The sequence below is a fragment of the Manis pentadactyla genome, chromosome 13 (genome assembly GCF_030020395.1).
Source record: "Manis pentadactyla isolate mManPen7 chromosome 13, mManPen7.hap1, whole genome shotgun sequence".
In the NCBI taxonomy this organism is placed as follows: domain Eukaryota; kingdom Metazoa; phylum Chordata; class Mammalia; order Pholidota; family Manidae; genus Manis; species Manis pentadactyla.
The window spans coordinates 91098832-91111735 of NC_080031.1; the positions used below are offsets into that span (position 1 = coordinate 91098832).

The 12904-nt window shown below is 38.7% G+C and overlaps 1 protein-coding gene across 3 annotated transcripts in view; it reads left to right on the forward strand.

The window, feature by feature from the left end:
* Window positions 1–1486: 1486 nt before the first annotated feature.
* The window catches only part of PGGT1B (protein geranylgeranyltransferase type I subunit beta), a 50657-nt gene continuing 39239 nt past the window's right edge, over window positions 1487–12904 (forward strand). For all 3 annotated transcript variants that reach the window (XM_036932523.2, XM_057490761.1, XM_036932524.2), the window contains exons 1-2: window positions 1487–1646; window positions 8806–8924. In XM_036932523.2, coding sequence (XP_036788418.2) covers window positions 1507–1646; window positions 8806–8924 — 259 coding nt within the window. In that variant the 5' untranslated portion in view covers window positions 1487–1506. The remainder of the gene's footprint in view (window positions 1647–8805; window positions 8925–12904) is intronic.

Sequence of the window (12904 nt, forward strand, 5' to 3'; positions counted from 1 at the left end):
TAGAGTAAACTTATAGTGTCTTCAGTTACAGGCTCGTATAAGAGATGTCACATAAACATTTCTTATACTAGTTTCAAAAGCATATGACTAAGAAATTATGAAGAAACGCCAAAGGGAAAAATGTTATGAAGCACTCATATTCCCCAATCAGCGTAACTTTTTCCAAAAATAAGCCTATTTTAAAATAGCTATAGTTGTAGGGTACATTTTAGTAACTATATTAAATCACTTAGTACATTAGACATAAAGTGAGCATAGTTCATTTTAAGTTAAATGTGCATGATGTGACTTGACTTTGAACATCTCCAGACATTTCATGGTGCATATGTGTAAATATAAGAGAGATCTTACTTGTATAATGGAGTGAAAACTCCTCTAGACTGGGCATAGGTGAGGGGCAAGAACTATGGCCTGTGCATTTGTAAGGAAGCACCAAGGATACTGTCTGTCCATATCTGGATTTTTTTAACGCAGTGTTTGTCAAACATACAGGACTATATGTGAGTAAGTAATTACTAGTACAAAAAAACAGGTACTTGAACTGCTGAGTTAAGTGTAGGAAAACTGTCACCCACACAATACCCTTTTTAAGAAATACATTTTCTGAGAAAGCTAACAAAAGTATACTCAAAATACTGTTAGCTCAAAGAACCTAGTTCAGGCCTGATCCTTGAGTGGATTCCCCCCCAAACCCCCAAGACTGCCTCATGAACTTTTAAAGGGAATAGTATGTGGCTGAAGCAACTTGTTGAAAAAATAACCAGAAGCATGTTATTTCAGTTTTGAGCGTACGGGTAGTTGGAGAACATTTGAGTTTGCGGTTGCAAACATGCAAAATCGAAGCGGAATGCCACACTGACTCAAGCGGAGAGTAAAATCTTTTCAAGACTTGTGAAAGAAAATGATGCAAGTAGTCCCACATGAATACATGTGTATGTGTGTATATCGCGTTTATGTATATTTTAAAGTGATTCCAGAGAGGACTAGGAAAGTCTGAACTTGTGAAGTGTTAAAAATTGCTCAATAAACATTTTTTTAATCTCTAGTTTGATTTGTAGGTTTAGTTCCTGTGTGCATTCAGCCTAAAACTGTTGGCTTTCAAAATTGAGCCTGTTGGCAATTTCACTATTTTAGGATATGCCATCCTTACGGGCTGTGATTCTCTCAAAGGAACTCGTAGCTATTGACCTTGCATTTCCTCCCAAGTATCCAACGAGGATAAAAGTTCTGGAGGGACTTGTGCATCTGGGGGCTGAATTTTGCAGGGTTTGCGAGGTGCTTCTAGCCCTCTGGAGCTAAAGAGTAGAAAAGGCGGGTCCCACGCAGTCTAAGGGGAAACCGGAGGGACGCAGAACCGCGCAAGCCCCGCACTTAAGAGTGCGCTGCCGCTACCCGCTGGGTCCGCGGCGCGCGCACGTCCCTTCCCCCGCCGTCGCCCGCTCGCAGGTCCCGTGCGCCGCGCGCCAGTTGCTTCCGGGTCGTAGCTGACGTCGCTTCCGCAGCAGTATGGCGGCCACGGAGGACGAGGGGCCGGCTGGGAGCGGCGAGGGTGAGCGGCTGGATTTCCTACGGGACCGGCACGTACGGTTCTTCCAGCGCTGCCTCCACGTCTTGCCCGAGCGTTATTCTTCGCTGGAGACCAGCAGGTAACTCGTGGGCCCCGTCAGCGCTGCTGCACGGGCCCGGCCGCGGCGGAAGGGCACCGCGGAGCCGGCGGCTAATTGGGCGCCCGAAGGAGCTGCGCCACCGCCCACCCGGCTGTGCCCGGGGCCTCCCTCTCGGGCGGGCCTGCGGCCACCCGCATCCTCCCGAGCTCGGGCGGGACGCTTCGCGGGGGCTGTCAGTCGAGGGCTTTGGGACTTGACGGCCATTTTTCCTGCCAACTCCTAGCTTCCTTTACTTCTTCGAGCCTGTAAGTCACTTGGCCTCATTACTTCCGAGTATTAAAGGCAAAAAATCGTTTATCTTCGTATTTTAGATAAATAGTCTCTCCTATGCTGTCCATATACCGTTATTGTTAATTGAATGCCTGTGTGGTGTTTGCTGTGTAACAGCGGTACAGCGCCTATAAGGTTTGAGGAGAAACTAATTTACCAGCAATTACAAATCTAATGGTAGGAGATTGGCGAAAGAGGTGCAGTGTTGGTGAAGCAGCCTGCTAGAAAATGTATTAGCGGAAGCCTTGTAAGTTGTAATTGGCTGAGGAGTGTGATCTGGCAGAGACTAAGAAACTATGAATTAGTCATTCAGAGTAAAAGTCTGGGGATGAGAGAAGGAAAGGAGGAGGCGATCCTTGCACTGCTGTATTTTGAAGTGAGCCTCCAAGGCTGCATGTGACTGGATGGAAAGAGAGAGCACGTTGTTTTTACTCTGATCTCTCCACATTTTCTGAACTCGGAGTCGTTGGTCTATTTTGAGCACTGCATGACTGGCTCAGTATTGGAAATTTTGTATTTTGCTTTTGCCGAGATGGCCAAGAAATCCGTATTATACTTATTATGGTAGGTCCTGGAGCACAGGTGAACAAGACAAGCAAGCAGTTTCAATAAAGTTCTATGCTGTGTTAGTATAGGGTTCGTGGGAGCATATAGGAAGGGCAGGTACCTAATCCAGATTTCTTTAGGGAGGCTGTGATATAATGAGTCATAAGAAATACATGTTTGGTCACTCATATGACCAAATTCATATTTCCCAGGTACATATGGTCTTCATCTACAGTTCCGGAAAACAGTGCAGTCTTAGAGGTGAAATGAGTGTTTGTCATGTTAATGAAGACTTTTGGACCCACCCAAAGGCAGGGACTGGAGGTTGAATCAGCCAACGGCCAATAATTTAGTCAGTCATGACTGTGCAATGAAGCCCTCACAAAACCCCCTGAGAAGAGCTTATCACTGTCTTGGATTCTGCTTCTGCATCAGAGAGAGCTGCTATGATTGGGGGACCAGAACACCTCCATGTGCTACCGAGCGAGGCCCAAATTCCAAGATAGAAGCTCCTTTATTTGGGACCTTGTATCTCTTCATCTGGCTGTTAATGTGTATTCTTTATGGCATCTTTTATTAAACTGATAAACGTGTGTTTTCCTTGTTGTGCCCAAAGTCGCGAATCCCAGAAAACCATCCTGTGTGCTTGCTCATGGATAGGAAGAGTTAAGATTGTCAAAATGGCCATCCTGCCTAAAGCAATTTACAGATTCAATGCAATCCCTATCAAATTACCAACAGCATTCTTCAATGAACTAGAACAAATAGTTCTGAGATTCATATGGAACCACAAAAGACCCCAAATAGCCAAAGCAATCCTGAGAAAGAAGAACAAAGCTGGGGGGATTATGTTCCCTGACTTCAAGCTCTACTACAAAGCCACAGTTATCAAAACAATTTGATACTAGCAAAAGAACAGACCCATGGATCAATGGAAAAGAACAGAAAGCCCAGATATAAATTCATGCACATATGGTCAGTTAATATATGATAAAGGAGCTATGAATATACAATGGGAAAAAGACAGCCTCTTCAACAACTGGTATTGGAAAAACTGGACATCTACATGTAAGAGAATGAAACTGGATTATTGTCTAACTCCATACACAAAAGTAAACTCAAAATGGATCAAAGACCTAAATGTAAGTCATGAAACCATAAAACTCTTAGAAGAAGAAAACCCAGGCAAAAATCTCTTAAATGTAAGAATGAGCAACATTTTCCTGGATGCATTTCCTTTGGCTAAGAAAACAAAATAAAAATGAACAAGTGGGACTACATCAGCAGAACAAAAAGGCACCCTACAGATTGGTGTCTTTAATTTCCCTCATGAGTTTCTTATAGTTTTTAGGTCTTTCACTTCCTTGTTTAGGTTTATTCCTATGTATTTTATTCTTTTTGATGCAATTGTAAATTGAATTGTTTTCCTGATATCTCTTTCTGCTCATCCATTGTTAATATATAGGAATGCAACAAATCTCCCTGCATTAATTATTTTTCATGCAACTTTGCTGAATTCAGTTAGTAGTTCTGATAGTTTTTTGGTGGAATCTTTAGGGTTTTCTATGTATAATATCATGTTGTCTGCTAATAGTGACAGTGTAATTTCTTCTTTACTAATTGGGATGCCTTTATCTCTTTGTGTTGTCTGATTGCTGTGGCTAGAACCACCAGTACTATGTTGAGTAAAAGCGGTGAGAGTGGGTGTCCTTATCTTGTTCCCAATCTTAGAGGAAAAGCTTTCAGCTTTTTGTTTTTGAGTATGGTGTTGGCTGTGGGTTTGTCGTATATGGCCTTTATTATGTTGAGGTGCTTACCCTGTATACCCATTCCATTAAGAGTTTTTATCATGAATGGATATTGAATTTTGTGAAATGCTTTTTCATCATCTATTGAGACGATCATGTGATTTTTGTCTTTCTGTTTGTTAATGTGATATATGATGTTGATTGATTTATGAATATTGTATCACCCTTGCATACCTGGAATAAATCCCACCTGGTCATGATGGATGATCTTTTTGATGTATTTTTGAATTCAGTTTGCTAATGTGTTGAGGATTTTTGCATTGATGTTCATCAGGGATCTTAGTCTGTAATTTTCCTTTTTGTATTGTGTCTTTGTCTACTTTGGGTATTAGAGTGATGCTGGCTTCATAGAATGAGTTTGGAAGTATCTAAATGCCTGATAAAATTCAGCAGTGAATCCATCTTGCCTGGAGTTTTGTTCTTTGTAGTTTTGTTGCTGGTAATTGGTCTGTTTAGATTTTCTGCTACTTCCTGGGTCAGTCTTGGAAGGTTGTATTTTTCTAGAAAGTTGTCCATTTCTTCTGGGTTATCCAGTTTGTTAGCATATAGATTTTCATAGTATTCTCTAATAATTCTTTGTATTTCTGTGGTGTCTGTCGTGATTTTTCCTTTCTCATTTCTGATTCTGTTTATGTGTGTAGATTCTCTTTTTTTCTTAATAAGTCTGGATAGGGGTTTATCTATTTTGTATATTTTCTCAAAGAACCAGCTCTTGGTTTCATTAATTTTTTCTTCTCAATTTTTTTATACTTCTCAATTTTATTTATTCTTTCTCAATTTTTTAATTCTCAATTTATTCAATTGTTTTATTCTTCTCAATTTTATTTATTCTCTGATCTTTATTATATCCCTTCTTTTGCTGATTTTGGGCTTCATTTGTTCTTCTTTTTCCAGTTTCAATAATTGTGAATTTAGACTATTCATTTAGGATTGTTCTTTCTTTAAATAGGCTTGGATTGCTATATTCTTCCCTCTTAGAACTGCCTTTGCTGCGTCCCACAGAAGTTCGGACGTTGTGCTGTTGTTTTCATTTGTCTCCATATATTGCTTGATCTCTGTTTTTATTTGGTCATTGATCCATTGATTCTTTAGGAGCGTGTTGTTAAGCCTCCATGTGTTTGTGAGCCTTTTAATTTTCTTTGTGCAATTTATTTCTAGTTTTAAACCCTTGTGATCTGAGAGGTTGGTTGGTAGAATATCAATCTTTTTGAATTGACTAAGGCTCTTTTTGTGGCCTAGTATGTTGTCTATTCTGAAAAATGTTCTGTATGCACTTGAAAAGAATGTGTATCCTGCTGCTTTTGGGTGTAGAGTTCTGTTGATGTCTGTTAGGTCCATCTATTCGAATGTGTTGTTCAATGCCTCTGTCTCCTTACTTATTTTCTGTCTGATTAATCTGTCCTTTGGAGTGAGTGGATTGTTGAAGTCTCCTAGAATGAATGTATTACATTCTATTTCCCCTTTTAATTCTATTAGTATTTGTTTCACATATGCTGGTGCTCCTGTGTTGGGTGCATAGATATTTATAATGGTCATATCCCTTTGACCCCTTTATCATTATGTAATGTCCTTCTTTGTCTCTTGTGACTTTCTTTGGTTTGAAGCCTATTTTGTCTGATACAAGTACTGCAACAACTGCTTTTTTCTCCCTATCAGTTGCATGAAATATCTTTTTCCATGCCTTGACTTTAAGTCTGTGTATGTCTTTGGGTTTGAAGTAAGTCTCTTGTGGGCAGCTATAGTTGGGTCTTATTTTTTATCCATTCAGTGACTCTTAATCTTTTGGTTGGTGCATTCAGACCATTTACATTTAGGGTGATAATTGATATGTATGTTCTTATTGCCATTGCAGGCTTTAGATTCATGATTACCAAAGGTTGAAGGGTAACTTTCTTACTATCTAAGAGTCTAACTTAACTCACTTAGTATACTATTACAAACACAATCTAAAGGTTCTTTTTTTTTCCCTCCTTCCTCCTCCATTCTTTATATATTAGGTATCATATTCTGTACTCTTTGTCTATCCTTTTGTATTACCTCTGGTGACAGCTATTTAACCTTAGGAACACTTCTAACTATAGCAGTCCCTTCAAAATACACTGTTGAGATGGTTTGTGGGAGCTAAATTCTCTCAGCTTTTGCTTATCTGGAAATTGTTTAATCCCTCCTTCAATTTAAATGATAATCTTCCCAGATAAAGTATTCTTGGTTCGAGGCTCTTCTGCTTCCTTGCATCAAATACATCATGCCACCCCCTTCTAGCCTGTAAGGTAGCTGCTGAGAAGTCTGATGATAGCCTCATGGGTTTTCCTTTGTATGTGATCTTATTTTTCTCTCTGGCTGCTTTTAATAGTCTGTCCTTATCCTTGATCTTTGCCATTTTAATTACTATATGTCTTGGTGTTGTCTTCCTTGGGTCCATTGTGTTGGGAGATCTGTGTACCTCCGTGGCCTGAGAGACTATCTCCTTCCCCAGATTGAGGAAGTTTTCAGCAATTACTTCCTCAAAGACACTTTCTATCTCTTTTTCTCTCTTCTTCTTCTGGTACCCCTATAATACAACTATTGTTCCGTTTGAATTGGTCACATATTTCTCTCAGTATTCTTTCATTCATAGAGATCCTTTTTTCTCTCTGTGCCTCAGCTTCTTTGTATTCCTCTTCCCTAATTTCTATTTCATTTATCGTCTCCTCCACCGTATCTAATCTGCTTTTAATATTCTCCATTGTATTCTTCAACGACTGGATCTCCGTCCTAAATTCATTCCTCAGTTCTTGAATATTTTTTCTGTACTTCCATGAACATTTTAATGATTTTTATTTTGAAATCTCTTTCAGGAAGATTCATGAGGTCGATTTCATTTGAATCTTTCTTAGGTGTATTCATAATTTTGCTTTGAACCAGGTTCCTTTGATGTTTCATAATTTGTCTGTGATGCCCTCTAGTGCCCAGAAGCTCTACTCTCTGGAGCTGCTCAGCCCCTAGGGCAATGTCGGGTGTTGCAGGCCAGCGGTGTTGGTGCTTAGGGGGAGGAAAGAGCTGTTTCCTGCCTCCCGGCTGCTATCACTGTCTCTACTGCCAGAACCAGTGGGCTGAACACACAGGTGTAAGCCTCTATGCTTTGTGTTTGTAGCTGCCATAGGCGGGCTTCCCTCTCGCTGGCCTGACACCCACAGCAAGGGTTGCTGGTTTGCGAGCCTGAGCCAAATGCAGGCTAGTCGGGAGGAAGACACAGCAGGCTATGTACCACGGTGGTGAGCCTTGGAGCTGCATAGCCAGCCAGGAGGATGGAGCTCCTGAAGATTGTTTAAGCTCCCAATCTGCTGGGCAGAGTGCACCCACACAGTTTTGTCTACCTGTCCTTTCTCCTGAACAGTAAGCTCTCTGCAATCCTTGCCCCTTTAGCAGCCCTCTCGCTGTTAGGAAGTCTCTCAGACTGCCCACCCATATCAGCCGGATATGAATCCCTGTTTTCCACGAGCAGCTGGAATCTCTGTCTCTCCAGGTATTCCACCTGTCTTAGCTTTCCAGCCACACTAAATCACAAGAGCACCATGCAATGTAGGTTCGTGTTCCCAGAGCAGATCTCCAGGGCTAGGTATCCAGCAGTCCCAGGACTCTACTCCCTCCCCGCTGTGTTTCTCTTCCTCCCGCAGGCGAACTGGGGTGGGGGAAAGGTTTGGGCCCCGCTGGGTCACAGCTTTGGTACATTACCCTGTTCCATGAGGCCTGCTCTTTTCTCCAGATGTATGTAGTCTGGTGCAGCCTTCTTTCCTGATGCTCTTTCAGGATTAGTTGTATTAAATTATATTTTCATATTATATGTGGTTTTAGGAGGAGGTCTCTGTCTCACCTCTTACACCACCATCTTTAATCCGAAATCTAAGGCACTAGTTTTTATACAAAAGCACAAGGTTTTGATTTCTGATTAAGGCAGGGTCATGGTGAGGGAGGGTGTTGCTTACAATTTTTCATTCCAACAGAGAATCCTCTCTGGGAAAATGGAGTTGAAACATTTGTTCATTTTTTAAAGTGTTCCTTATTTGCCAAAATTTATTATGTTTTTTCCAAGGGGTCACATTATTTGTAAACAAATTTGAATAAAGGTGGATTTATTCTAATAATCCTTAAGCACCAGCTATAAGCATAATTGCTCTTGGCAAATTAGTAAAAACTGAAGTTTTCATATATTTTTCAGCCTTTTGGACTGGTACTAATTAGGTATAGGGAATTCTCTTTTTTTTAAATCTGCTTTAACCTTCGGTTTGCTGATAAACTGACTTCAGTGAATAGATTGGTTTTTTTTATCCCCTAAATGTCCCTTTTTAGAAATGAAACAAAAGGTTTGATTGATATTATTAAATTGTACAAATAAAGTGGGTTTGTTGGCTTTCGAAAGATGAGAGTATTGTTTAAACTATTGTAAAATTAGAATGACTTTGTTATTTTCCTGAACCAGAAAGACTTTAGTGGTTTGACAGTTAAGACAGAATTTAAATTTTTTTTTCTTCTAGGTTGACAATTGCATTTTTTGCACTCTCCGGACTGGATATGTTGGATTCCTTAGATGTGGTGAACAAGGATGATATAATAGAATGGATTTACTCCCTGCAGGTCCTTCCCACAGAAGACAGTGAGTGAGTTTTTAACATTTTATTTTTAATAAAATATTTTAATGGCTAGTACCTGGAATAACATATGTTGGATTAGCAAATCTTAGTATTTATTTGTAAACTATTAACATAGTTTATTCATCTATGTTTTCCTTATAATGCAACACTCCCATTCTGTCTCAGTGGAGTGTTTTTAAGTCTACTAATCTCTTGAGAGAATACTTTAGAATTGTCTGGAATTAAATAGAGGTTCACATGTTATTTGTAGGCATCTACATTGTTATTTAATTGTTATATTATCTACTGTGTTATTTGTAGGCATCTACATTGGTGACTGCTTATTAATTCTTGGTACTTGAAAGTTTTTTGTTTGATTAGTGGTATAGCATTTTTCATTCCCAACGTCTTTGTTGTCTCTTCAGTGGAAAATGCTTTGCCATCAGAAAGTTTTGTTTCATTCTGCTGATCCTTTTCCCTCTAATGTCTCACTAGCATTTCTCTCGTGTTTTCTTACAATTCTTAACTGACACTTCAGTCATTTTTATACTTCTTATACTTTATTTTGATCACTCAAGGAAATCCTCAAAATCCATAAATTACCTGATCAACTAAGTACACACAAGTTTTTCAGCTCTTTTGTGTACTCTACCAAGTGTAAAATACCTAACATGGATTTAACTTATAAATGTTAGAAGTTTAACTTTGACAGATAAGCAAATAATAAACACCCAGAAAAATCACTCCATTTTCATCATGGTCACTACTTACCTGTCTTTTAAGAGTTAGCATTTGTGAATTCCCTTTGTTTTTCATTGGTTGGAGTAAACGTGTAAATCTCATCCAGATGAACTTTGTGAAAATAATAAGGTAAAACCATTTAGAAGGAAGTGGTTTGATTTGTTAGCAGATGCTGTTGGATATAATTTGTGGCTTTTTACTTGTTCTTGAAATTCATAGTGTGTATTTTTACATAATTTAAAAAATTTGTGCCTGTTGACAAATTCTTATTAAAAAATGATTAAGCATTAATCACTTTTCTCTAGCTACATGAAAAAATAAATATGACATAGTAGTAGTTACGGATTGTAACGTGTTGGTGAGTAATACATATTAAATGTTCTGTGCTAAGCAGAGTGGAGGAGGGCTTTGATAAATTATAAGATAAGCTCCTCATTCTGTAGAAGCTTGTGGCTGAGGTAAGGTCACAATTCTAGTTACCTGCAAAATAGAAGTAATTGTGTTTTCTTCTACCAGGATTTTTTTAAGTGAGGATTTTTTTTTAAGTAGTATAATTACAGATTCTCATTTTTAGTTGTTTACTAAAAATATGTGTCCTGATCAAACTATACACTCAGTTTCTTAAGAAGGTAATCATCTCAAATAGTACAGGTTGGAAATTGTATACTGTGGTACATACAAAAGCTATCTGTATGTTTTTGCTTAGATATATTTTATTTTTCAGAAAAAGTTTACTGATGCTCATTCCCCTGAAATAAAATAGCCATTGTCTCTGAAAAGTATGGACCATAACGTGTTACTGAGAAAACTCATTCTATAGGTTACAGTTCACATACTGTGTTTCCTACTTTGTTTTTTCTTTTATTTTCCCCTATTTTTAAGCACTGTTTGCTGGCCCCATGATTGAGTTGTGTTTTATTCTGCTTTAATATGTGTTTACTTTCCCCTACCATTTTATTAGTGAAATGGGTTTTTACAACACCTTAATACCCATATTCTGATAAAGGCTGGTTGCTTTTCTCATTATTCAAACTTTTGTTGTGAGAGATTTGCTGTTACCTGAACTTTCACATTATCCATAGTAATTGTGTTTGATAAATACTCATTAGAATGGCTAAAATGAAAAGGTGGAAAATAATAGCTGACAAGAATATAGCACAACTGGAACTTTCATACAATGCTGAGGGAGTTTTACTACTTTGGAAGACTATTTGGCAGTGTTTACCAAAGCTGAACATATGTGCAGTCTATGATCCAACAGTTTTAGTCCCTCATACATACCCAACAGAAATGAAAATGTGTTCACCAAAAGATACATACTAGAATATTTATAGCACTGTATTTCACAAGAGCCCCAAAGCAGGAACTATACACTACCCATTATCAGTGTAACTACCAAATGATGTATTAGAATATCACACAGTGGAATACTATCCAGTAGTGGGAAAGAACAATCTACAACTACCAAGATTTGGGGTAAATGTCACAAACGTGTTTTGAAAGAGAAAACTACCTGGTGTATTATTCTATTTATACAAAGTACAAAAATAGGAAAAACTGATCTGAGCTTTTGGGAAGTGAATAGAAGGAAGAAGAAGGGGTTTCTGGGGTGCGGTCTTGTATTCTTTTTTTTTTAAAGTTTAAAACCCGTTTATTGCTCACAAACTGCAGTCCCAGGCCATCTTTCTTCTCTGCTCCAGCAGCAACCACCGGCCTGCAGTCTTTTATTCTTTCCTGAGCTGAATGCTGGTTATATGGGTGAGGTTATGTTGCAAAAGTTCATTTAGCTGTTTCATTAATGATTGATGTGCTATCTCATATTAATTGTACTTAGATGAAAATATAAAACTTTGTTGAATTAGGGTTGGTAGTCACCATCTGTTTTTGAGACCCATCAAAGTTGTCTTTCCCATTGTACTTGTCAACTCCATGGACTTCATTAGTTTGAAGCCCATTACTAGTTTTTCTTCTATTTTTTTTTTAGTCATTGCAACTTAATTGTTGTGTAAAATATTTTTGCTCACATACGATTTGTAAACTTCTGGAGGGCAGAGAATGTTTCTGTCTTAGTTTCCTTTTCCCTTTCATGCCTAAAGCATGTTTATGTATCCACAGTTGTTGGACTATTATATCACTCGTACCTTCTCCAGCTTTACTGTTACTGTTTCTTTTGTCTGTATTTTCACATTTAGCATAGAACATTACAATATTGTGACTTAAAAGAAATAATACATTTTGTCATTCATATATATGTTTGGTCTCGGTTCTCACTTCCTTTGGTCTCTTCTGTTGTATTAATGAGGTGACTTTTGAAAAGTGCTCAGGATGGTTGAAGTGGTTGACAGTGGAGCCAACGGTGTCATTCAAGGGTTGGAACTTTTCAGTCCCATCCCATGACCTCTGGTGAAGGGAGAGGGGCTAGGTTGAATCAGTCACTGATGGCCTGTGATTTAATCAAACTTGTACAGCAGTATTTTGTTTTAATAATCAAATATAAATGCATAGGGAAGATTCAAAAGGATACATAGAAAATCTATGGAGAGAATAGATGAAAATGGAGGTGGCAGATAGCAGGATAAGATACTTTAATTTTATCCTGTATATCTGCATTGTTTGAATGTTTACAATGTTACTGTATTTAAGAATTCAAGACAAAAAGCCTTCGCTTAACCACTCTTCAGAGCACAACAAAAATAAACAATTAAAAACTTTAAGTTACTGGTTATTCACAAATATTGATACTTTGCTAATGCAGAAATAATGTACATTTTAAAATATTTTGTAATTTTCAAAGTGCTGTCTTGGTTTGTTCTTCCCTCAATCTGCCTTTCCCTTAAGAGGAACATGAGAGGCAGAGCTGCTATTCAGAGACCTGCCCAGGCCACGCACACATTAAGTCGCAGAGTCAACTGAAATCCCCAGTGGCTGACTACAAGTCCCAGTGCGGCTTTACCATTGAAGTGTGAGTCCCTGGTGGAGACTGTCATGGGTGGCACTTACCTACATTGTGAATATTTAATCAGAATTATCCCTGGCCTTCCACTTACCTCCAGCATTGTGAAGACCCAAATGGGACCCTAGGAATAAGAGTGCTCAGACTGCTGGAGGGCTAAGGCCCTCCCCATCCACCTCAGGAAGTGTCTAGGAAACACAGGGATCGGGCTGGAAGTGGTGTATTCCCTTCTCTGGTCAAGGCCACGACCAGAGATTTTTGGAGCTAGAATAGAGCAAGGAATGTTATAGTCCATTATTTTATAAATGA